This window comes from Cannabis sativa, chromosome 1 (genome assembly GCF_029168945.1).
Source record: "Cannabis sativa cultivar Pink pepper isolate KNU-18-1 chromosome 1, ASM2916894v1, whole genome shotgun sequence".
In the NCBI taxonomy this organism is placed as follows: Eukaryota; Viridiplantae; Streptophyta; class Magnoliopsida; order Rosales; family Cannabaceae; genus Cannabis; species Cannabis sativa.
This window is the reverse complement of record NC_083601.1, coordinates 35978110-36004999: the sequence shown is the minus strand read 5'-3', so window position 1 is coordinate 36004999 and position 26890 is coordinate 35978110. Positions and strand designations below refer to the sequence as shown.

The 26890-nt window shown below is 33.9% G+C and overlaps 4 protein-coding genes across 5 annotated transcripts; all 4 read left to right on the top strand.

Annotated features, from left to right (window-relative positions):
- Positions 1-60: 60 nt before the first annotated feature.
- On the top strand, positions 61-4179 carry LOC115707045 (uncharacterized). The gene is made up of 10 exons (XM_061113640.1): positions 61-580; positions 672-808; positions 906-1073; positions 1258-1491; positions 1584-1684; positions 1775-1847; positions 1932-2000; positions 2156-2263; positions 3566-3691; positions 3824-4179. The coding sequence occupies exons 1-10, from the start codon at positions 388-390 to the stop codon at positions 4016-4018; spliced, it is 1404 nt and encodes a 467-aa protein (XP_060969623.1). The 5' UTR covers positions 61-387; the 3' UTR covers positions 4019-4179.
- A 2234-nt stretch (positions 4180-6413) lies between these two features.
- On the top strand, positions 6414-10331 carry LOC115708268 (large ribosomal subunit protein mL46). Of its 2 annotated transcripts, none has more exons than XM_030636490.2 (7): positions 6414-7364; positions 7491-7652; positions 8342-8407; positions 8572-8646; positions 9438-9567; positions 9644-9769; positions 9932-10331. In XM_030636490.2, exons 2-7 carry the CDS (start codon positions 7498-7500, stop codon positions 10073-10075), a joined length of 696 nt encoding a protein of 231 aa, XP_030492350.2. In that variant the 5' UTR covers positions 6414-7364; positions 7491-7497; the 3' UTR covers positions 10076-10331. The 2 variants fall into 2 exon arrangements, with proteins under 2 accessions (XP_030492350.2, XP_030492351.2); XM_030636491.2 differs by having other exon boundaries at positions 7220-7374.
- A 980-nt stretch (positions 10332-11311) lies between these two features.
- LOC115706613 (probable WRKY transcription factor 56) lies at positions 11312-14526 on the top strand. The gene is made up of 2 exons (XM_030634323.2): positions 11312-12152; positions 14089-14526. The coding sequence occupies exons 1-2, from the start codon at positions 11605-11607 to the stop codon at positions 14264-14266; spliced, it is 726 nt and encodes a 241-aa protein (XP_030490183.2). The 5' UTR covers positions 11312-11604; the 3' UTR covers positions 14267-14526.
- Positions 14527-17242: 2716 nt separating this feature from the next.
- LOC115706384 (desiccation protectant protein Lea14 homolog) lies at positions 17243-26313 on the top strand. The gene is made up of 3 exons (XM_030634020.2): positions 17243-17921; positions 18183-20457; positions 25706-26313. The coding sequence occupies exons 1-2, from the start codon at positions 17716-17718 to the stop codon at positions 18430-18432; spliced, it is 456 nt and encodes a 151-aa protein (XP_030489880.1). The 5' UTR covers positions 17243-17715; the 3' UTR covers positions 18433-20457; positions 25706-26313.
- The last annotated feature ends 577 nt before the right edge of the window (positions 26314-26890 follow it).

Below are 26890 nucleotides of genomic sequence, written 5' to 3'. Positions count from 1 at the left end.
AAAAATAATAAAAAAATTGGTGAGGCATGAAATGAGACATGAAGAGCCTTCAATATGAATATTGTTCAAACACTTTTGCAAGCAACTAGCACTTGATCACACTTTTATTTTTCAGCCAAAATTGGGTAATGACGTAGTTGACAAAGTGACAGCTTTTATTGTTTGAAAGGGCAGTTATAAATTTTTCATCACCTCATTTTATCGAGTCTCCTAGAAACCCAGTGACCAACCCATTCAATATTGAATCTCGTTTATTAAAACTAAAAAAAATAGTATACAAGACAACACGACAAAAAGTACACACAAACACAAATATAAGCAGGTCAACTTGTCACTCTCACAACACTCAATATAGTCCAGTCTTCAGTACTTCAATCTACTACTTCCATGGCGGGAATATTTGATGCCCTCGCTGCCGATTACAATTCCGATCACGTCGTCGGAAAATGGTACTCCATTCCCGACCTCTGCCTTCGTGACCACCGATTCGTTGTTCCTCTGTTCTACTCCGCCGATTCTGCTACTGCTGCTGCTGCTTCTTCTCCTAAGATCTCTATCTTTGCTCGCGAAGTGGTTTCAGGTTTGACGACTTTGAACTGAGTTTCCATATATTCATGAACGATTTTGAAAGATGTATTATTGTCCTACACTATACACTCCTACTCTTGTAGTTGGAAACGAAGAGAAGCCATTGCCGTACCTATTATACCTACAAGGTGGACCTGGATTTGAGTGTCCGCGCCCAACCGAAGCTGGTGGATGGTTAAAGGAAGCGTGTGAAGCATTTCGTGTTATATTGATGGATCAAGTTAGTACTATGGTTTTCTAGAATCATTCATTATCATTTCTTATTTGATCAATTGTACTGGTAGTTGCTTATTCTTTTCTTTTTCTTGGACTATTAGCGTGGTACAGGTTTGTCAACTCCATTGACATACTCATCTCTGCTCCAATTTAAGTCTGCAGAGGATTTGGCTGAATACGCAAAACATTTTCGAGCGGACAATATAGTAAATGATGCGGAATTTATTCGTATTTGCCTTGATGCTGGACCTTGGACAGTTTTGGGTCAGGTATGAATAGTTTCCATTTCTTGCTTGGTTAGGTGTGCGCATATTTAAGCTTTCTGTTATAATATGCCATGGTCTTACATTTTCTCCTCGTACAATTTTGTATGTTTTTCTTACGATGTGTTATCTATTTTTCTCTCTTGAATGAGATTGAGTTGAATGGCATCTTGTTCTTTTTCTTGTGTAGAGCTATGGTGGTTTTTGTGCGGTAACCTATTTGAGTTTTGCACAAGAGGGATTGAGACAAGTCCTTCTGACTGGAGGAATCCCTCCAATTGGAAATGGATGCACTGCTGATGCTGTGAATAGAGCGTGCTTTGAACAGGTTATACTTCAGAATGAAAAGTACTACAAGAGGTACCCTGAGGATGTTGAGACTGTTCGAGAAGTTGTTAACTATCTGTCAGAATCTGGAGGAGGAGTAAGTAAAGTAATTACTTTGAAATTTATTGTGTTAGTAGATTTTCAAATATGTTAATGAAGTCTTAGTCTTTGGAATCTCAATTTTCGTAGGTTGATCTCCCTTCTGGGGGCATCTTAACTCCACAAGGCTTGCAAACTCTAGGTGTCTCATTTCTTGGATGCTATGCTGGTTTTGAGCGTTTGCACTACATGTAGGTGTTTAGTGTTCACTTATAGATGCCTCAGTTTATAAGAACTTAAGTTTAACAACAGTTTGGATTTATTTTTCCCACATCGATTAGATTGGAGAGAGTTTGGGATCCTGTAATGGTTCCAGGAGCACCAAAGACCATTAGTTATAACTTCTTGGATACTGTAAGAAAATCATTGTCTCCTTACTATCTTGAATTAAACTTTGAATACTCTTCATATCATCTCTAATCTATTTGACATTTACAGTTCGAAAAGCTTGTAGCTTTCAAGACAAATCCACTTTCCGTTCTGTTAAGTGAATCCATATTCTGTCAGGTAGAGTACTCTATTTTATTTCTTTCTTTTTCTAGACAACTAAGAATTATATGGCTATTATTTGGTTCTTTGACCGACTGATCAATCACTTATTTAATTGTAAGATTAAATATGCTTATTTACTTGTTTTGATTGGATGTTTGTTCTCCTTTTAGGGTGCTTCGTCTCAGTGGTCTGCTCATAGGATAAGGGATGAATTCAGTAGCAACTTTGATGCAATCAGGGCTGCAGAAGAAGGTCGCTCTGTATTTTTTACTGGAGAGGTTAGCTTATTCTAAGCTCAGAACCTTAATAGCAACAAGAACCAATTCTCACATAAGTTTCACTTTCACATTTACTTGAATAGCGCCTTTTTCATTACTTGTGTTTTGTATACTTGGTGGACGAGAGCAGTCTGCTTGTACCGCTTAAGAATATGGAACATCACATAAGACTTCCATAATATATCCATATCCTCATATGAGTATCTATTTTTGGACATATCAACAGATAGCCTATAATGAATGTCTTTCCAACGTTCACTTCTCTTTTATCCTTTCCCTAGTTAGTTGGTATGATATAATGTTCTTTGATTCTGTGATGTAGAATAGCTACTTTCCTTCACCAAATTTGTCTTTTAAAAGCATGACTTTTTTGGAACTTTACAACTATGGTTATGATTTATTGTTGTTCAGAGAAGTTATGGGCTACAAGATAGATGACTGTTTTGGAACTTTGAAAGAAAATGTCTTAAAAAATAGATGTCAAGCAGAAACATCTTAGCTACAAGTTCCCATTCTGTTTGTTTTCCCTACAACAAACAACTAACCTTTCTTTAACTTTTTGAAGGTATGGCCTTTGTGGCATTGAAAATGTTATGACTTGTTTAAATTTAAGGCTTAATTAGAATTTTTGCCCCTTAAATTTTGATATATACCAAATCATGCTCCCTTAACTTTTTCTGACCGTTAAAATTTTTCTCTAAAAGTCTAAACTATTGAGATTATCGAATTTAAAGTCTTTTGTCCAATTTCATTCAATTTTACTAATTTAGTGATTGTTTATGTACTAAATCATGCTCCTTAGATTTTAATATTTACTAAATCACGCCTCTCGTACTTTGACATGTGCTAAATCACGCTCTCTGAACTTTCATCTATGTTAGACTTTCCATACTAAAATTAAACAAAAATCCTTAAATCCAATAATCTCAATAGTTCAGGAGAATTTTTAATGACCAGAAAAGTTCAGGGGGCATGATTTGGTACACATATCAAAGTTCAGGGACAAATATCCTAATTAGCCTAAATTTAATATTTCTAGAGCATATAGTCTTGTTTTTGTCCTTTCACTTGTGCTACCAGTAAGCATTCACAGGTTGGTGAACATGTTAATGTGTAGGTACGAGGGTTTGTTTGACTCATGCTAACAGTCATGCTTCTGACTAGTGACAATTCTTCGGATGTGATCATCAACCAATCTATTGATAATTGGACCTATTAGGCCTATGGCGTACGGGAATACATCATGTTTAATGCAAATTCATAAAAATTCAATTGACCATACTTGATTGTTTGCTACCACAGGCAATTTTCCCATGGATGTTTGATGAGTTTAATATCTCAAAGAAATTGAAAGATGCTACTGATATACTAGCTCAGAAGAAGGATTGGCCTCCACTATACAACGTTGCTGCTCTAAATAACAACAAGGTCTGTTTACCTTGATATGAAAGTTAATCAGTCTTAGAAATCTAACTTTTTAGGTAGCCAATGTTCACATGAGTTGAGTTGTTGTATCTAACCATTTAAGTTTGTCTTTGGTGTTTCTTTCCTAATTGTCAGGTTCCTGTAGCAGCATCTGCTTATTATGATGATATGAATGTTAACTTCAAACAAGCCATGGAAACAGCTTCTGAGATTGCAGGGATTCGATTGTTAATAACAAATGAGTACCTGCATTCGGGTCTGGACGATCCTGGGAGCCGGGTTTTTGAATATTTGATGGGAGTGCTTAACGGAAAGAAGCCTTTGTTCTGACTTGCATTTCATATCCTGCCATACTTTCCACGTGTAACCTCCCCAGCCTCTTTTCTTAGGGAAATTTGATTTTCTATACTTAGAAAATCAAAAAATTTGATTTCTAAACCAATAATTTAAACCCTAAAAAAACTATACTTTTTTTTTCAAAACCCCAAAAATACCCCCAAACTAAAACTATCTCTCTTTCTCTCTCTATCTAGCCGGTCCCAAGAATCCCACACCCCAGGTCCAATGGTCGGACCATGGGGTCCGATGGGGTCCGACCAATCGGACCCATCGGACCCCAAGGTCCGACCATCGGACCTCTCTCTTCCCCTCTCTCTCAAATCGCAGAAAAAAAAAAAAAAAAATTAAAGCCGTCGGACCTTCGGTCCGATGGGTCCGACCATCGGACCCATCGGACCCGAAGGTCCGACCATCAGACCCTTTCTTCCTCTCTCTCCAAAATCGCAAAAAAAAAAAAAAAAATTTCAAAGGTCCGATGGTCGGACCTTGGGGGTCCGATGGGTCCGACCATCGGACCCCCAAGGTCCGACCATCGGACCTTTGTCTTCTTCCCTCTCTCAAATCGCAGGAAAAAAAAAAGTTTCAGATAGAGGGAGAGATCGGCGTTGGGGTTGCTCTTTCGGGTTGGGGTTGGGGTCGGAGGGGTTGGGGTCGTGGTCGACGGGGGTGAGGGTGGTGATCGGCGTTGGGGTTGACGTGGGTGGGTGAGGGTGGTTCGGGTGAGGGTGGTTCGGGTGAGGGTGGGCGGTTGGGGTGAGATAGAGGGAGAGAGAGATGATGCAGAGAGAGAGAATATTGTGAGGGGGGTATTTTTGGGGTTTTGAAAAAAAAGGAATAGTTTTTTTAGGTTTTAAATTTTTGGTTTAGGGAAAAAATTTTTTGATTTTCTAAGTATAGAAAATCAAATTTCCCTTTTCTTATTAATAAAGGGAAATTTGATTTTCTATACTTAAAAGTTTTCAATTTTTTTTTTTGAACCAATACATTTTATACTATGAAAAATATGCCTACTTTACCTAAATCCCAAAATTACCCCTCTCAAAATCCCACACCCATCAGCCCTCTCTCTCTTTCGCCTCTCTTTCTTTCTTTCTCTCTTTCTCTCGGTGTCGCACCCACAGACCCACGGCAGACCACCCACGCCGTCAACGCTCAAACCATTTTACTGCCCGCACCTTCAAATGCACCACCACGGCTCACCTCCACCACCCACCCACTGTACTGCCCCCTCTCACTCTCTTCGTCTCTCTCTCTCTCGAACAGGAAAAAAAAAAAAAAAAAAAAAAAAAAAACACATATGGTCCGATGGGGTCCGACCAATCGGACCCATCGGACCATGTGGTCCGACCATCGAACCATATATATATATATACCACCATGTCCATCTCTCTTCGTTTTCCTTAAAAAAATATATATATATATATATATGGTCGATGGTCGGACCACATGGTCCGATGGGTCCGATTGGTCGGACCCCATCGGACCATGTGGTCCGACCATCGGACCATATGTTTTTTTTTTTTTTTTTTTTTTTTTTTTTCCCGTTCGAGAGAGAGAGACGAAGAGAGTGAGAGGGGCAAGATGGGTGGGTGGTGGAGGTGAGCCGTGGTGGTGCATTTGAAGGTGCGGGCGGTGAAATGGTTTGAGCGTTGACGCGCGTGGGTGGTCCGCCGTGGGTCCGTGGGTGCGTACCGAGAGAAAGAGAGAAAGAAAGAAAGAGAGGCGAAAGAGAGAGAGGGCTGATGGGTGTGGGATTTTGAGAGGGGTAATTTTGGGATTTAGGTAAAGTAGGCATATTTTTCATAGTATAAAATGTATTGGTTCGAAAAAAAAATTTTGAAAACTTTTAAGTATAGAAAATCAAATTTCCCTTAATAAAAATGTGCCTTTCTCCCAATTCTTGTTTCTCATCTTTCATACTAATACTAATACATTTCAGGAAAAAAAAACAATAACTTACATAATAATTAAAAATTATTAAAGTATCTGAAGTAAGGATAAAAAAAGAATATTAAAATTATTGAGCTAGTTGTCATTTTTTTTTTTTAAAAAAAGGTGGTTATTTTCAGGTTAATAACTTTGTATAATAAGACAGTAGAATTGCATCAGAAGAAAATACCATCTATTCTAAATTTTGATGTCGCATCATTCCACTATCAATTTTAGGAAGAGAAAAGGTTGTACAAAAAATAACACAATTTGGTTGACCAAATTGAAATTAATTATTACCCAATAATCTCCAATGTAATCGATTGTTCAAGTTGATAGATTATGTTGATAACTGAAAACAATAATAAACAAGATTGATAGTTCGATAAACTTTATTTGATAAATATAGAAGGTATATTTATGAATAAGTTCATGAAGCAATTTATAAAGTAAATGGTTTTTTTTTTTTTTTTTTTTTTTTGAAATGGATAAAGTATATGGCTTTAAAGTATATAAGTTTGTTAAAAATATGATTTTTTTTAAAAAAATTATTTTATGAGAAAATTTTAGAAAAAAAAAAATAAAAAATATGGAAAAACTTCAAAACTAACTTCCAAGCTGCGATAAGTAGGCACGAATTTCTGTAGTTAGCATTATTCCCTTATGGTAATTGGTTACTCATCTAGTTAGCATAAGCTATTTAATTACTCTTACTTAATTTTCTCATATTTTTAAATTTTTTCTTCAATTTTTTTATAAAATAATAATTTTTTTTTTTAAAAAAACTATATTTTTACCCAAAAAGCATAGAAAAGATTTGTAATTTCCTCTTATAAAAATGACTCTTTTGGTAGGTGTGTGTGGCAATAAGAATATGAGAAAATTACACTCTATACCCTTTTTATATTATTTTCTTTTATGTTTACCCTCTTTTTTAAAGTCTATTATTTTTATCTCTTTTTTTAAATATTGTACCAATTTTGCCCATATCACTTCAAGATATTCTCCAATGTGACTCTCTTATGTCAGAATATTTTGAGTACAATGCATATAAAAAGAGGTATATTTCAATTAAATATAAAATTAGAAGTAAATTTAATTAATTAATTAGTAAAAGTGGTATTTTTCAACTTAGCCAGGGTAAGAACATTGTTCCATAAATGAAAAAGAATGTCACATTATGGGCTGAGTTTGTTTGGTCCACAAATGGGGATGGGCTTTTAGGCTTTCTTAAAAGCCCAATTTATATTGAAAAACAAAGGAAAAAATCCTGTCACTCTCGTACTCCCCACCCCCCGAACACTCTCGGCTATCTCCCGACGGCGCCGACCGAAGACAGCAGATCACGTCCCTCCTCCGTCTCTGGTTCTCTCTGACGTTGAATAGCCCCCGTTGCCGACTCCGAAAGGTACTGAGCAGTGAGTAATTGAGAATCATATTCATATCCTTGTTTGACAGGCATTTATTAAGTATTCGAGAGATATGCATTTTATTTCTCTCACTAAAATTTGTTTGTGACGTTCGGGGATCTTAGTTTTACAATGCAAAGAACGTTAAGGTCGTTGATTCGACCTGTCTTGAGGCAGAGACGATTTTCCACTAACTCTGAAAGAATCGTTGCGTCTGTACTATTCGAGAGGTTGCCCGTAGTTGTTCCCAAAATTGACCCCGTCGTCTACGCCTTCCAGGAGTTCTCGTAAGCTCTCTATCCATTCCAAATTTCATTTTTCTTGTTGCTCAGAAAATTGGGGAAATTTACTTTATTTTCTAATTACTGAATTTAGGAGTCTGTCTTGCTTTGAAATGAAGAAAATGATTAAGAAAAATGCATTTTATTAAGAAAAAAAAACATATTAGATACTGCTAAGTGATATTCTGAGCACCAATTTAGGTTATGCAGTCTGGTCGCCAATGATTCGTGAGGTATTTTTGAAGTGGGAATAATGTCTGGAAGCACTAATTGCAATCATTTAGATTAGATTCTTAGTTTATGCTTTTCCCTGGACTCCTTAGAATTCATTGTATTTTTATTTGCTGTTAATCAGTAACCGAATACATGTTTTTTAATAGTAATAATGATATGATAATTTTTAGGAAGGACCCCAGAGAGTTAGAACAATTGCTGACCTTGACATATTCATATCGTGTCTGATAAGAACATGAAGAGCGAAGGATTTTAGATTTCAGCTTCCTTTTATTTTTACAACCACAAAGTAGTGAAGTAAATGATGATTACAGTCTCATTTATTTGACCAAAAGCTAATCTTTGTTGTTGTGTTTTTTTTTTTTTTTTTTTTTTTTTTTTTTTAATCAAGAATTAAGGTCTAATTACTATATACTTGTTCTGTGTTTTTGGAATTTACCATCTCTTCTGTCCTATTTCAGGTTTAGATGGCAACAACAGTTCCGAAGAAGATATCCTGATGAGCTTTTAGATAAGTCTAATTCCAGGTTAAGTTATTTTCTTCTCTATAATGAATCGTTGCATAGTTTTCATTTTTTAAAAGTAAAACTTTGCATTCTCATAGTATAATATGTGCATCTTATTCATAGCAACACTATTATAAAAATTCTCAAACACTTTACGCCAATTGTTAACACCTGGTTATGTTCAGAGGGAAAGGGGACTACCACATTGATTATGTACCTGCTCCACGAATAACTGAAGCTGACAAAAACAATGACAAAAAGTACGGAGTATGTTTTAATGTTACATGCTTAGAATTATATTTATTTTATCTTATCTGTTATTACTTAAAAAGGGTTTTCTTTGAGCTTTTTCATTGTGACTCTTTGAGCTTCATATTAATATTTAGCTTTTAAACAGACAAAATATAGTGCTCTTAATGTGATGACATATAGTTTTATAATTTATGTGTGTCACTTGTCAGTCAATTCTTTCCGCGGAATTTGGTATATGTGAGAAAGTTTGTTTGCTTATAGTATCTACTATCTACATACTCATAGGGGTGGCAGGGCAATTCTGTATAAAATAAGTTTGGATAGTCTTATGGGTTTTATTTATGTTTATAGTTAGTGATTACTTCTTAACTAATTTCTTCTTATCGGTTTTACATATTTTTACTTGCAATCCTTGTTGTTGTTTCTTATAAATGATCATCTACTTTATTAAACATGAAAAGATAAATTCTTCTAAGTCAAGTTGAAAGGAAAACTCCATGTATCGCACTAGCTTCTGATTTCTCATTATGTTATGTAACTGAGTGTGGAGATGCAAAAGTACATGAATTTACCAATGGTTGAATGGTTTGCAAGCACTAGGATTATTGATTATAGTATTAGGTGTATCATGCTGTGTGTGCTGAGATTAAATTGAGTTTGGGTTTGATGACACAAAGTTTTATCATTCTTTCTTCTTATACAATTTGTTATTATTCCAACATGATTTTGAATCAAACACTTTGTCAGGAGATGCTGTGACAGTTTGACTAATTATGTAAAATGCCATGTCCTTATTCAGGTCATTACAAAGAGCACTCGACAGAAGGCTTTATCTTCTTCTATATGGAACCACAAATGGGGACTCTACTGGTAAGGCCGTGTGGCATTTTCCCGAAAAAGTTTACGAGTCAGAAGAGACCATGCGAAAGGTGAAAATTCCTCTTCCTGAAAATCATTAATCTTGTTCTGCGTCCTCTTTGATATATAACTCAAATGAATTTACAGTGTGCAGAGTCTGCGTTGAAAAATGTCATAGGAGACCTATCCAATACTTATTTTGTTGGTAATGCCCCTATGGGCCACATGGCTATACAGCCCACAGAGAATCAAGCAGAATCTGCATCACTCAAGGTATTATTTTCCTAATCAATTTCCGTGTCATGTTGGATAGTCTAATATGAAATTATGGATATATATTCTTATTCCATGGTGCTGACCTGTCAATAGTGTAACTAAGTATACTTGATCGATAGGTACTGATTTTTTTCTTTCGTTTGATGTGTGCTTAAATAGCGATTCTTCTTTAAGTCTCAAGTTATTGCAACCAACAAGTTCAACATAAGGAAGTGCGAGGATTTTGTTTGGGTAACCAAAGATGAAGTTCTGGAGTATTTTCCCGAGCAAGCTGATTTTTTTAAGAAGATGATCATCAGCTGATTTAAACTTTACAGATCAATGTATGGAAGTCTTGCAAAATGAGATGAGTTTTGACAAAGTTCAATGTAAAAGCTGAAGCTAATAAAAATTGAAAATCTTTGAGTTTGCTATGACAGAGGAACAGTGATTCATCTCAACCTTAGTTTATCACTTAAAATGTCTTGGGAATCAACTCATTGTGTAATTTTCCCTGCTGTTTCGTTTTTGTACTTTTAGTCACAGCAATAATCTATTGAGTTGATCATAGTTTGCATCTCACAGTCCTCTTACTTTTATTGTGTATCTTAATCTTTTCAAGTAAAGTGAGGAAAAAACCTATGTAGCATAATCTCCCTCAGTTATCATTACCACTGAATATAGCACAAAACGTAAATTATCCATGTTACAACTATAAGTTTTCCCTGAGCTATAAAGTATTCTTCAACTACTAAAATCTTTAACATTTGATAAAGTACAAAAACATTCCCTTAAAATGATAATAACATTATCCAATTTTAAATGGTCTTTTTATATAAAGTTGTAGAAGTTGTGTTACTCTCACTTTTCAGTCTCTAATATTTGTTTCAAACATCCAACCTACTATTGAATATAATAAAACTTGTTACTAGAGTTTAATTAATGTTAAGTAATGGGATTCGTCAAAAAGAATAATAACGCTAGCAACCGATGCTCACTTTATATATAGTGTATATGTATAGGTACTAGATTGTTTTGGGTGGATATGGATGAGAAGTAGTGTGAAAGGACAAAGTATTTTCAAATTATTGGAAAAAAGGGTTACGATTAAAAAGTCAAAACAAGCCGTTTCGCCGTGTCTTGTATTGGTTGGTAAACAGTGTCAATACTCTGCAACTCAAAACTCCTTTTTTGCGGCAGTTTCAAAATCCTGTGTCATAGTCACGTAGAGTTGCAACTATATATATGTATCTTTTTAAAAACAAAAATTAAAAAAAAAATAATAAAATGGATGAAGACAAAACACAGAATTAATCATGCAAATTCATGCATAGATGATAACGATATGCATTTAGAGGCACGTCTTCTCTTATCTCGTTTGAACAAGCAGGGCAGTTGAACCGAAGTAGTTGAAATGTAGTTGGCCTTTACCCTACCCTGCAAGTTTAGACTAACTTTTATTTTATTTTATTAACTCATTTTTGTTCTTAAATTAAGTTTAGGCAAATACTTGTAAGAGACAAAAAGATCGTATATACGTACCCCTAGCTACGGCCCTAATATAATCTTCTAATAATCTAACTACAAAACCAATTCTCTCTCTTTTTCTATATCTATATCTATATCTATATTAATATATAAGTACATGTGGGTCAGTCCAACCTCTTAGCTCACCTTCCACTATCCTATATTTATTAAAACTTTCTTTCGTCCTAGTAAACTCGACCCCTAGCTAGCTTATATAAACTTCCATACTCAAACCATTTTCATTTCCTCTTCTCATTATTAATTCAACTTATTCTAGTTTGAAATTAATAATTAATAAACAAATAAATCATCCTACATAATCTTCCATGGAAGGCAAATTAGATCAACATCCATCTCCAACAACCCTACTGCCTCCACCACCACCACCACCACTTACATCTAATAATTTATCATCAACATCGTTATTACCACCCCAAATTGGTACTCCTAATAATAATTTCCTCTTCTCAACGCCACCACTGCCGTCACAGCAATCGCATCCATCCTCGTCGTCGTCCTCAACGTTACTAATGAATAATAACACTAACCCTAATCAGGAAATCGATTGGATCAGCCTTTTCTCGGGTAGTGGTGGTCATCAAGCAGCTGCAGGGGGGTTTGCATCCAATGAGATGATGACGATGATCAATAATAATAATAATAATAAAAAGGAAAAATGCTACGATCATGACGATCATAATAATATTAACGAGGAAGATAATCAGAGTAATAAGAGGAGAGCCCCTGGGAAGAGTAGGAAGACAGCTCGGCCAAGGTTTGCGTTTCAGACGAGGAGTGCTGATGATATTCTTGACGATGGTTACAGGTGGAGAAAATATGGACAGAAAGCTGTCAAGAACAGTGCATATCCCAGGTATATACATATACATATACATATATATTCATATTTTTGTTGCATGCTTAATTATATGACGTCTATACATATATAATATTAAAAAATTTAATAGTTCTAGCAAATTATATTGATATTGTTTGTTTGAAAAAACTTGTTTTCATTCAATAGTTATGTTATAAAAAATTTGCTTAGCGATAATATCAAGAAGACTTCTAAAATATTAATGGTTTAATGAGGTGTACACATCCATATATATCTGAATACATATATATAGTACTATCTACATGTAATAATAAGGAAAAACAAATATTACAGTTTGCCTGGTAAAACACAACAAGAGAATCTAATTTGTCATTAAGGGAAAGGCTAAACATTCGGAAATCTTATCTATAGATGTTTGTTAATTTATAGCCAGGAGAAGACAATATATATAAATACTTATATGCTACTGTTTATATTTGTACGTATATATATATGCATGTAAATTATCGAATTGTAATTCTAATCAATAGCATATTTTATTTTTGACATGCATGATCTCTCACAACTGTACATAAAACAGGTGGTATATATGAAATTGATCATGATTAATATCAAGCATGCATATGGACAAGTATAACTAAACCCTCTTATTTAAGCCATCTCCTTTGTAGAGTAAAAGTAATTATAGGAGTTAAAACAGGATTATATTAATTAGTTAATTATATATATTTATGTTTAAGGTAAATAATCATCTATATATTATACATATACAGATATATTTATATAAACAATCGGCCGATCATAATTTTATTGTCTATTTAGGATTTTTGTCCCCATCAACTATGATATAATATGTATTATTGTGTCTCTAAACTTTTAAGTCTATTACAAATAGTTTCTGAACTATTCAGAGTATCGTAAATTGGTCATTCTATTAAATTTTTATCACACAGTGACAAAATAATGACATGATTACTTAACTAATTTTTATATCAAGTATATAATTTAACATTACAAAATAATTATGTATTTCTAAAAAATTATTATACTAAAAATTAATTAATAATAAAGAAAATTATGTAAAACTAAATTTAAAAAAAAAAATATTTTATCATATTAATTACACATGTGGTGTTGATACATAACACTGACGTGATAACTGATATTAAGCAGTTATGTCATTATTTTGTTTGCCATGTCATCATTTGATTTGTCATCATTAAGAAAATTACATAAAATTAAATTATTTTTTTTTTCAAATTAATTACACATGTGATGTTGACATAACACTGACGTGGTAACTTAATTGACTAAGCAATTATGCTATCATTTTGTTTGCTACGTGTGACAAACTTAATAGAACTAATTTGCAATACTTTGAATCTAATTTTAACGAACTGAAAAATTAAAAAAGCACAATAATATATACATCATAATTCTGAGACAAATATTCTAAATAGCCTATATTTATTAGATAGATCATTGAAATAGCAAATATAAGGGGGAATTCATGCCCTCACATCATATATAACTTAATTACATCTAATCAAATTAGAAGCAACAAAAAAAATTAAGTATATGTAGGTGCCTAAGCACTTATATCATTATTAAAAAATGTTAAGTTATAGTGCTACAAGAGATAGTAAACTCGTATTTGTATATTTTAATATTAAGTTTTATATATTTTAATTTAATAACTAATATAAATTGCTGCTAATTAATTATAGAATGTCACATTGATATAGTATTCGAAAATAAGAAACCTAGCAAATGCTCATTATATATTATTGGATATTGCTATATTCATAATATTATATCTTATATATAATATAAAAATTTGCATCAATATGAATCATGATCATTAAACAGAGATTAAAATAAGAAATAAAATATTAGTGTAATATTTTTGGAAATTAAGAATATATAATTGTTTTAATTTTAATTTGATATATAATGTTTTATATATATATAGGAGCTACTATCGATGCACGCATCACACGTGTAATGTAAAGAAGCAAGTGCAGAGGCTATCGAAGGACACAAGCATTGTGGTGACCACATACGAGGGAATTCACAATCATCCTTGTGAGAAACTTATGGAAACCCTAACCCCACTCCTCAGGCAGATGCAATTCCTCTCTAGCTTCTAATTAATAATTATTAATTAATTTCTTTATTAACCACATCCACATATGTAATCACCCCGGCCGGCCCCCTCTCTATCTATCTCATCAGTAATGATCTTTTCTGGTATATATACATATAAATAGCTAGGAACGTAAATTAAATATTTGGTGTGGTATAGGATATATATATGTAACGCATGACGAGAAAACAGTATATATATCATGATCTTAAAAAGGAAAAGATCATGAGATGTATGAAGAAGAAGAAGGAAACTTTATCTATATATATACACGAGTAATTTAATCGTTCTTCCCAATTAATTGGCAAGAGTAAATGATTAATTAATCTTCCAATTCATGTACTTCACCTAATTTAAGTGTATGAAATATTGATCGGGAAACTTCGAAATATCACACATATAATTAATTATAAGGTTTTATAACAATTTTCCTCTATTTCTTTCTTTCCACTACTACTTTTCTTTTTGGGTTATTCATTTTGAATAATGATATTCCTTTTCTCAAAATAATAATAATAATATTCCTTAAATATATATAGTAGTAATATACCAATTTAATGATATATTAATACATGTATATAGTGCATGCATCTGTATGAAAAATTATGCTAATCGAATATCATTCAATCATACTTTATATTTAATTAAGTTGATACTTATAGGAAGATATATATTCAAATCAAAGGTGAACATATGTTTTATAATATTAATATACTTTTCATTTTGTATGATTTAACTATAAATATTATATTAAACTATTAGATTTTGATATAATAATAAATAATAAAAAAAAAAATTATGTATAATTTATCTGCTTAATTAAAAAAAAATCTTTTTCTTACATTATATTAAAAATATATTTATATATACAAAATATTTAGGTTAAACTTATTAAAAGACTTTTTTTTTTATATTTTTTTTTCTTCAGCCAATGCTTAATATAACATAAAATTGAGAGATTTTTTTAATTATATGAATGCCCTGCACCCATATATAAATATATATATATATTAAATATGATCAGTTATTGATATTATGATGAAGAAGCATAACATTTTAATTCTGCAGTTGAGATGATATATTTCACAAAGTAATTTGTTGTTAAGACTAATTATAAATTATATTCATGTCAAAAAAAATAATAAATAAATTATATTACTATGCGTAAAATGTGTGTGCATGCAAATTGAATTTATCCCAATTACTTATGTGTATTCTATCAAATATTTTTTTTTTTGAAAAACTATCAAATAAATTATTGAAATAATAAAAAATTCAATATGTACATAACACGTACGATGCATGGACCATGATCCATGAAACTTACGAACATATAAACCATGTATATATATAGAGCAACAAAAAAAAGATACGAAAACGAATCCATCATGACTTATATACTGTGACATGACTTTTATCAGTTACCTAAAAAAATAACAAGGTCACATCTTGAAAAATATATATGTGTGCAGTGTAAATCATCAAACCTAAAAAACTAAATGTGTACTAATAATAACAAGGCTCTAATTTTATCAAAAAATAAAATAAAATAAAATAAAATTTACAAGCTAGGCTCAAATACTAATACGATCCACTCTTTTTTTCATAAGAAAGCAAAAGTATATTAAAGAGTTAACTATACAGAAATAAATTTTAAGAAAAATAAATTAGATGGAATTGGCCGTTGATGTACGTCTACAATTTATGTACATTAATATATTAAATATTGATTATGATTCATGAACAATATTCTGAATTTCTGATTTATATATATTAAATTCAATGTAATTTCACATTTAAATATATTTAGAGTATTTAATAATGATTTATATAGGGCTTTTTTTTGAAAGCGAATTATATATAGGATTAATTGTTCGGTAGCATGTGTACTTCTTATATTTATTATCTTTCAGATATTATAGTTAATATTTTTTAGAAAAAAAAATTGAATTAAAATAAATAAAAAAAAAAAGTAAAATTTTAGGTGCGTTTGGTAAGACTTTTTTAATCAGTTTTTTTTAAAAAAAAAAAATTAGAAAAGTGAAAATATTTTTTGAAAACATGTTTTATAAAACTGTTTTTGCTTTTCAATTTTTTAATTGAGAATCAAAATTTTAAAAACAAAAAAAAAATCACTTTCAATATTTTTTTAAACAGTTTTTTTTCTTAATCAATATTTTAGACTCCGGGAAGACCTGGACCCAAATCTTCTCCCACGGCCCTTATGTTGAACTCGACCTCTGACCCGGATCCGAATTCGACTCCGGACCTAGACCCGACTTAAATAAAATTAAAAATATGAACTTTACAAAACACACTTTTGTTTTCTATTTTTGAAATTGAAAACAAAAGTGGTTACAGAACGTATTTTTGTTTTTCAAAAACAAAATTTTTAAAAATAAAAATTTTACTTTCATATAAAAAATTAAAAAACAAAAGTGTTACCAAAGGCACCTTTAATAAACGGGTAAATACCATTTTGGACCCTGTGTTTTGCAAAAGTTACAGATTGGACCCTGTATTTTGTTAAATGATAAAATGGACCCTGTATTTTCTAAAATAGTAAAAATAGGACCCTGAACTTAATTTTTGACAACTTTTTTTTTAATACAACCAACTTGAAGACAATGTTTAATACGAACAGATACAAAAAATATAAATAGTTTTGTCATAGCACTTTTAGATCGGATTATAATTAAATTTTATTTTGATAAAAAATCAATTCAGAGTCCTATTTGTACTATTTTAGAAAATACAGGATCTATTTTATCATTTAACAAAATACAAGATCCAATTAATAATTTTTGTAAAACAGGATATTTACCCTTAATAAACCAAATGATCAAGTTTTTGAGTACAATAAACATGTTTCAATTTTCTTCGGTTTCTCATAAATGGGCAGTTGAATAAGGATCGAATAGGAGGTAAGTGAGTGGGGTGCCTAAAAGGAACCTAATTGTCCATTTTGAATTGAATATAGTTAGAGAATATACCTATATATTTTTTCTATTTCTTTAATATACTATCACTAGCTACTGTATTATTCCCATTGAAAAATACATCAATTAAATTATTAATAAAAAATACTGAAAATTGACGTAAAGAGAGTTTAAAAGAGAAAGGGAACCCATTCCTCGCATCATGATGATAGTATCGTCTTCGTCGTCGTCCCATTACCATTAGTTACCATATATATCTTAATCCAAACGCGTTCCCATTATATATACAAATCCCAGATCTGCAAACGCGGGTGATAATCACGTGCGACACGTATGGTCTCACGTGTCCGAACCGCGGCATCGCCACAAGCTACGTGTTAAAACCTTACACTGATTCCCTTTAATATATATTATTCAATCTCATTCCATTCATTTCAATTCAGGAAAAGTCAAAAGAAGAAGAAAAAAGAAATCTCTTTGTTTTTTTGTTTGTGTCCGAAGAAGGGGAAAAACGATGTCGTTCTTGGAGAAGGCGAAGGCGTTTATGGCAGAGAAGGTGGCGGCGCACGTGAAGACCCCGGAGGCGAGTGTTACGGATGTGGATCTCAAGCACGTTAGCCTAAACTCCGTCGAGTACCTGGCCAAGATCACTGTCGATAACCCCTACGGTGTCGACATACCTATCTGTGACATTGCCTATCTCCTCAGAAGTGCTGGAAGGTACGTTCGACACTTATTAATTTAATTTTATGGATCTGTAAAAACATATTCTTAATTTTCAATCGAAGATCTCTTTCTTGATTTACTTTGCTCCAAGCTTAAACTCTTTTGTAGTTCAATAATCGATCGATTTAACATTTTAATTATGTGTATAATATGAATGTTATTAGGACCTCTTTTGAGATCAATCGTAGAGTCAGCGATTAATTTGTTTGTTTTGATAGATTTAATTAATGAAATTAATTTTGAAATGAAAAACAGAGAGATAGCATCTGGTACAATTCCAGACCCAGGGTCGCTAAAGGGACATGACAGGACATTACTAGAAGTACAAATGAAGGTGGCTCACAGCTTACTGGTGAGCTTGGCTAAGGACATTGGTGCCGATTGGGACATTGATTATGAGCTTGAGATTGGTCTCACCATTGATCTTCCTGTAATCGGTAACATCACCCTTCCTCTGGAGAGGAAAGGTGAGATCAAGCTCCCCACTCTCTCCGATGTCTTCTAATTATTAATTCATGAATGTGTGCATTTTATCAATTAAGCCACATCATCATCTCAAAATAAAATAAATTTTCTTAGCTAATTTCATGTTTATACATGTATTATTAATATTATTATCATGTTTTTTTTTGTGTGTAATTTCTTAACTTTGTTGGTACTATTATCCACCATCAGATTAATGATGAGTATGCAAGAGATGATTATGCTTTACTTTATTATTCTGTGTATATGAGTTTAAATTAAAATCAGACACATTTCTCATTCATTATTAAATGGAATTGCTAAGTATCTTTAAAATCTTAATAACGAAGTCCATGAAAACAACAAAAACAGAGTTTTCTACTTCTAGCATTATGAAGAAAAGACATCCACAAACAATTACCAGTTTTGATATTTAGAACTAATAATAACATGTTCAGTCTCAATGAATTGAATTTTGTTAAACTAACTTTTTAAGGGAGCAAAATTTACAGTCATAATCCGCAAAAAAAATGCTATTCATTTTAAACTCCATTTTTAGTTTATGAATAAAATAATTCGTATAAGAATAGAAGTTTTTTTTTCTTTTATTTTGTTGATAGTATATAAGAATAAAAGTTTTGTCGTATTCGAGTTTTATAAAGCAATTTTTATTTGGAATCAGCCAGCTGCGGAGGCAATATCTCTATATTTATAGTGTATTATTATTAGTATACTTGATACAACCTCTAGATATTTTCCTTTTCTTTCCAAAAGCATAAAAAGCAATCTATGGTGTCCTCTCACTCCTTGTCTAATGCTCTTTCCCATTATAGAAATCCGGTGGTGTGATGTTATTTGTCATTACCATAAGAATGAGAGAGATAGTTAAAATGGATTCTTTGGTGGCCAAGATAAAAAGTTATATATAGTAAGTTCTTCCATTGTCATTATCATACCACTATTAGTGTGATATTCTCCTCTCCATGATTTTTCTTTTTTATCAACTCTCCACTCTATGATTTAATAACTGAAATGCATATTTTTAAGAAACATATATAATTATAATTATTTTTCCAGCTGTATCTCAATTCCTTAATAATTTCCCCCTCATTAAAAATTGTGTTAACACGGCAAACATCAAATTGGAAAATTTAATTTTCACTCAATTAGACACTGTATTTTGTATTTTTCTTATAATTATTATTTGATTTAGAAATATGGTGAAAGACATTGTGTTTTGACAATGGCACCGTGCTTGGTGATCGAAGGAGAAATTTTTGGTTTTGGGGACAGGGGACTCTGTTTAATGCTTTGTACTGGGGAATTAGTTATGTTGTAACTTCTACCTGGAAAACTTTATTGTAAATATGAATTTTGAGAGGCTATTTGTTAAAATATTATAATGATTTTAAAAAATATAGCACAAAATTTTCAAGAATTTTGGGGTGTGGCTATCTTGTACAAAAATATACAAAAATAAATCAATATACCAGAGACTAGCTAACCCTTGGGCAGCCCAATAATTACTTATCAGTTATGTGTACTCGGAATTTGGTAATGCCCTGCTTAAATCTTAATAAGTTAATATAGGCCCAAAATAGTTTAGTTTGACAAATAGATCTTTCATGTCATTTTTTTCAATGGCTCGACGAAAATATTAGTTAATGAAATGTCGTACAAAGTTTATGGTCTTCAGGTCATAATGCAGAGAGGATTAATTGTAAAGTATGCAGAATTCCTCAGAGCATTATATGTATTTTCTCCAACTATTAGTTGAAATATTGATGAGGAAAATATATTTATAAAAATACAAATTTTAAATTAAAAAAAAAAAATACAAAATGCAATCAGGAATTAGAAATGTTTTGAAAACTTAACATATAAAATTCTTATTTTAGCTAAAATAAAGGGATGTTGCTGTCTTTATATCCCTTCATTAATCGTTAAAAATATTTAAGCAGCTCTAATAACAGTACCAGAAAGCCCATAAAAACATTCTTAAATATGTATATGCTTACATATTTAAAAGTACAAATTGTTATATGTCTATGTCATACAGAGAACCGAAGTGTTAAACCGATTCGCCATTGATGAACATAAAAGCTAAACGAAAGAGAAAGAAAGAGATGAAAGGAAGAAAAGATGAAATGGAGAAGAAAGAATCTCAAATGTTTATTACTGAACCATTGAGTTTATATACAAGAGAGCTAATCACTAACAAAGTAATACAGGTCTAACAACTAACAACCCAATGTAACTGAAAACCAGAAATGACAGAAGTTAGTTACAACAATAACTAACTCAAAACTAACTCTCTGTCTTAACACCCCCCTTCAAACTCATAATTGAATGATTTTCAATTTTGAGTTTGGACCTGAAATCAAGAAACCGTTGACTTGATATAGCCTTAGTTAGTCCATCTGCAATTTGATCATGTGCAGAAACGTGCTTGATCTCTATGGTTCTGTTTAGGACCTTCTCGCGAACAAAGTACAAATCAAGCTCGATGTGCTTTGTTCTTGCATGCAAAACAGGGTTTTGAGTAAGCATAACGGTACTGAGATTATCACACCAGACCGTAGGTGGATGGGGCATTCGAATGTTCAGCTCAGTAAACAGATAATGTAGCCAAGTAAGCTCGGCCGTGACATTAGCAACGCTTCTATACTCTGCCTCAGTGCTGGAACGAGAAATTGTCTGCTGTTTCTTGCTTTTCCAGGCAACCAAGTTCGAGCCAAAGAAGATAGCAAAGCCAGAGGTAGACTTTCTATCATCTGGATCCGATGCCCAATCGGCATCACAAAAGGCTGTTAACTCGAACGACTGAGGCTTGGTGAGATGAAGGCCAAAGTCTGTAGTACCACCAATGTACCTAAGTATCCTTTTGACAGCTTGCCAATGTGTCAACAAGGGTCTTTGCATGAATTGACAGACCTTGTTGACACTAAAGGATAACTCGGGTCTAGTAATGGTAAGATACTGTAGAGCCCCAACAGTTGATCTATACAGCTGAACATCTGGCATAGGATCCCCCTCATGAGCAGATAATCGAAGGCCACTAGTCATAGGAGTTGGAAAAGGCTTGGCACCTGACATTTGAGCTCTAAGAAGTAAATCCTTGGCATATTTGGCTTGACAAAGATGGATTCCATCTGATGTGTACCGAACCTCAATACCCAGAAAATACTTCAAAGGCCCTAAATCCTTTAGGGAAAATTGAGTGTTCAAGGCAGTGATGAGTGTGTCAACAACCTTGGAGTCACTGCCTGTGACTAAAATATCATCCACATACACTAATACAAGTGTAGTGGACAGATCAGTATGACTAATGAAGAGGGAATGATCGGATTTAGAAGACACAAATCCAAGGGACATGAGGCAGTTTCTTAATTTGTCAAACCAGGCTCTTGGCGCCTGTTTGAGACCATAAAGCGCTTTGTTGAGTTTACAGACCAAGTGTTCTTGTCCAGGCACCTCAAAACCAGGTGGTTGTAGCATGTAGACCTCTTCTTGCAATTCTCCATTGAGAAAAGCATTATTTACATCAAGTTGCTTGACTGCCCATCCTTTAGAGAGAGCCAATGTAAGAACCACCCTAATAGTCACAGGTTTCACAACTGGGCTAAAGGTTTCTGTATAGTCAAAACCAGGTTGCTGATGGAAACCTTTAGCCACTAATCTTGCCTTGAACTTGTTAACAGAGCCATCCATGTTCTCTTTAACTTTGTAAACCCACTTACACCCAATGGCCTGTCTGCCTGGTGGAAGTTTGACAAGTATCCATGTTCTATTCCTAGCCAAAGCCAAGATCTCATCACCCATGGCACTGTTCCAATGCTCTTGAGAGAGAGCTTCCTTTATATTTGCTGGTTCTCTGGTGAGAAGAAAGGATTTGGGCTTATACACACCTGACTGTGATCTGGTGTGCATTCGATGCATGTTGCGCTTGCCAGGAGCATTGAGACAGCCTGCAACTAGAGGAAGAGCAGCAGGTGAAGTAAAGACAGCCCCAGAACACCTGTGGAGTTCTCGAGTAACACCAGTAGGTGTACTAGCAGAGTCACAGGTCACGGTTGCTGCAGCATCTGGTGTGGGTGCAACAGCAACATCAGCATTTGGTGTTGCTGCAACATCAACAGCAGGAGAAGGAACAAGAGGCACCTGTTCTGTAGCAGAGGTGTCCATATGTGATGTTGTTGCAGCATTAGATGACTCACCTGCATCATAAACAAATGGCAGCTGGCTGGGTGGCCAGTTAGTAGTAGGAATAGAAGCATGATTAGGATTAGAATTGTCTATCAAAACATGTTGGTCAACTACAAAATCAGATGTGTGAGAAGTGGCATCTGTTGAGGGAGAATGAAGTAAATCTGCCATAGTATAATGTGTTCGAAAATGAGAACATGTTGGTATGATGGCTGAGATTGGTGAGAGAGAGGGCAGGGTAGGAGTGGGTTGAGAATGGCCTTTTTGGTCTTCATATGGAAAGGAAAACTCATCAAATATTACATCTCTTGAAATGTAGAGTCTCCCATTAGTGTCTAAGCACTTATACCCTTTATGGTTTAGGCTATAGCCTAAAAATGTGCAAGGGGCAGACCTAAACTCAAGCTTGTGCTTGTTATAAGGTCTGATATTAGGAAAGCACTTGCAACCAAAGGTCTTGAATGTTGAATAATCAGGTTTTGTATTAAACAAGACTTCCAGAGGTGACTTGTGCTTAAGTAAGGGTGTTGGGAGCCTATTATGGATATACACAGCGGTTCTAAAGGCTTCATCCCAAAATTTGAGAGGGAGAGAGGCTTGTGCAAGAAGTGTTAAGCCATTTTCAACAATATGTCTATGCTTTCTCTCAGCTAGACCATTTTGTTGATGAGTTGTAGGACAAGGATGTCTATGGTGCACACCATTTTCAGCAAGATAGTTGGTAAAACTTCTAAATTCCCCACCCCAATCTGTTTGTAAGGTTTTTATGGACTTCCCAAGTTGAAGTTCGGCTTCAGATTTAAAATGCAGAAATGTCTTAAAGGCATCTGATTTTTGTTTCAAAAGATAGAGCCAAGTAAACCTAGAGTAAACATCAACAAAGTGAATATAGTATTTATAGCCATTGAATGAATTCACATAGGATGGACCCCAAAGATCAGACACAACAAGTTCAAGGGGTTCTGAAATAACAGTAGTTGATGATTTTGGGAAAGGGAATTTATGAATCTTGCCAAGGCAACAAGCTGAACATACAGAAAAAGGAGAGATTTTATTACTTATTGGCAGATTACAAGATTGTAGGACACCTTGTACAATTCTCTCAGAAGGATGTCCTAATCTATTATGCCACAAGGTAAAATCATTTTGAACACTAGTATTGCACTTTATACAATTTGAGACACTAACAGTAGTGTTATTTAGAGAGACTGTATAGGTGCTCTTTGTTGTGGAGTGACAGCTTGTGTTGGTAGTGTTTGGGGAGAGGTTATTTGGATCTGTGAGGCTTTGACCAGGAACTAAGCTTGGTGAAACAGGTCCTACATGTGAGACATCAAAAGTATATAGGCCATTCTTGTGCATCCCCATCAATAAAGTAGTATGAGTCATCTCCTCCTTGACAAAACACATATTAGCATGAAATTCAAAATACACATTGTTATCTTTAGCAAATTTTGACACACTAATAAGGTTCTTTGTAATTTCAGGAACATGAAGGAGATTGTTAAGTACTAGAGGATGAGATGAATGCTTTGGAAAAATGTAAGATTGACCAATATGTTTTATAGACAAACCTGTCCCATTGCCAACATGCATTTGATCTTGTCCAGAATAATCATAGCAGGAAGCTAAATTCTGAGCTTGAGGAGTACAGTGATTGGTAGCACCAGAATCTGGGTACCAATTGCTGTCATTAGCTCCTTCAGTTGTGGTGAGATTAACTTGAGGTTGTTGAGGCACCTGTGACTGAGTTCCATTATTCCCACCTTGAACAGATCCTGTGAAAGCCTTATCAAACCGATAGAAACAATCAAGTGCAGTATGCCCAAATCGAAGACAAAGTTGGCACTGAACTCTATTGTTCACAGCTATACCAGACCTTCCTCCTCTAGCACCATTAAAATTGCCTCTGCCTCCAAAATTCGAACTGAAATTCTGAGAGAATTCATTACCTCGACTCATACCTCTATAGCCAAACTGACCTGTACCATACTGAGTATTGCCTCTGCCCAGGAATTGTTGCTGTTGTCTGAATCTTTTAAAGGCAATATTAGCTTCCAGTAACGGATCTTGCTCCTTCATGGTGAGATTGGCACTCGACTCCATGTCTTTCCCAGATTTCTCAATTCTTGATTCGGATGCCAGCAATAGAGCCTCGATTTCACCAACAGTATAGTTTTCAATTCGTGTGTTCGAAGAAATAACAAAAGTGTCGTATTCGCTCGGCAAACCTTTGAAAATTGCTGCAATGTGGTCACGATCACTTATGACTTCTCCTACAGATGCAAGCAAATCAACAGCTTGTTTAACTTTCAGTAGATAATCATTGAGGCTCAAACTTCCTTTCTTTAGATTTTGCAGCTTCGTACGAAATTCAAGAATCTTGGAAGAAACTTGTAATGTGAAGTGTTTCTCCAAGGATTCCCAAATTTGTTGAGCTGTATTACAGCCGACCATACGAGTTAAAAGACTTTCAGTCATGGAGGATAGAAGCCAGGAGACGAGTAATTGATCTTGAACTTCCCAATCGCCGTAGTCGGGATTCACTCTGTTTAGCACGCGATCTTCGTTGTTCAGAAATTCTTCTGGTGGAGATTCTTTGATGAACTTTAGCAACCTGTTTCCTTTTATTGCTGCAAGAACCTGCTGCTTCCACAAGAGAAAGTTATGGTCATTGAGGCGAACTGAGAGACTGTGATTGAAGAAGACGAGTTCTTGACTCTGTCGAGCTCTGTTTTCAGCTTGAGATCCAGGGGGATTAGATCTGGGGTTGTTTGCTGTTGGAACAGCATTGTTGTTGCCTAGAGTAGCCATGTTAGCAGTGAGCGGAGGGAACTGCTCTGATACCATGTTAAACCGATTCGCCATTGATGAACATAAAAGCTAAACGAAAGAGAAAGAAAGAGAAGAAAGGAAGGAAAGGTGTAATGGAGAAGAAAGAATCTCAATGTTTATTACTGAACCATAGAGTTTATATACAAGAGAGCTAAGCACTAACAAAGTAATGAAGGACTAACAACTAACAACCCAATCTAACTGAAAAACAGAAATGACAGAAGTTAGTTACAACAATAACTAACTCATAACTAACTCTCTGTCTTAACACGAAGATATAGATCTAAATTAAAGGAACACAACACAACAACTTATATATATATATAACTCAATTTTTGACATAGTTCATCTCTATATAACATATTCTTAAATGTTGTAACAGTTACAGCAGTAATCATTTCTTATCTTTTCTTGGATTCAAATGATGAATACATCATCAGACAGATGGTAATGAAGATGAACTAGTACTTATTCATAACATATATAAATAGGTAAGGATACCATGAGACTAGCTAGTAGTCTCCTGTAGTAGATAGGCGAGGCAATGATCAGCAATTGGGGTAGGACACTCCACATTGGGAGGCAACTCTCTTGGCATTAGCAGAGTTTACATACTGACCCAGGCTTGGATCTTTGAGGTACCCACAAAAGCAAGGCTTCTGTTCGTTGAGCTTGCTGCAGCATTGGGTCGATGGATTTGCCCCACTGGTGATGGCTGGCAGGCACGAGCTCATCTCCATCACGCTGCAAGTCACTGCCTCTGCTACTGGTGCTTCCGACACCACCAGTACTACTGCAGCCGCTACCACCACCATCACCCACGCCAAAGAGGATAACTTCTTAGCCATTTTTTGTTTTTATCTTTTTATGTTGAATTTGGTACATTTTGAGTAGAGTTGTTAGTATGGTATTTATAGAGGGAGGAGTGGATTGCTTGGTAATGAAATTTTTGTTTAGAAAAAGGAGAAACATTTATAACACCGGTTTGCGTATCAACTACTCCACATGGGGACTGGTGATTCATATTTACTGCTTTTGATGCCTACTATTTATCTGCACAGAAATTTCTGACTTATGTGTCAGTTTTTTTTTACTGGCTTAGAGATAACTGAACCTATTTAATCTACAATTTTTTATCGAACCCATTTATTTTGTTTAAAAAAATAATAAAAAATGGCTAATCTTTAAAACAATTCCAAAAGTACTTTCATTTTTTAACTAACACTATTTTTGGTAGAGGGGAGAGAAGGAGGGAGGGGGAGGGTTGGAGGAAGAGGGATGGAGGGATTGGAAAATTCTCTTGTTTGGCAAGAGGGAGAGAAGAAGGGAGAGGAGAGATGGAAGGAGAAGATCTCGCTCCAAACAGACTATTTTTAATCCCTCATAACATAAGAGAATTCAAAAAAAAGACAAAAAATATATAAAATTTCTTTTCTACCCTTTAAAAAATAATATATAAT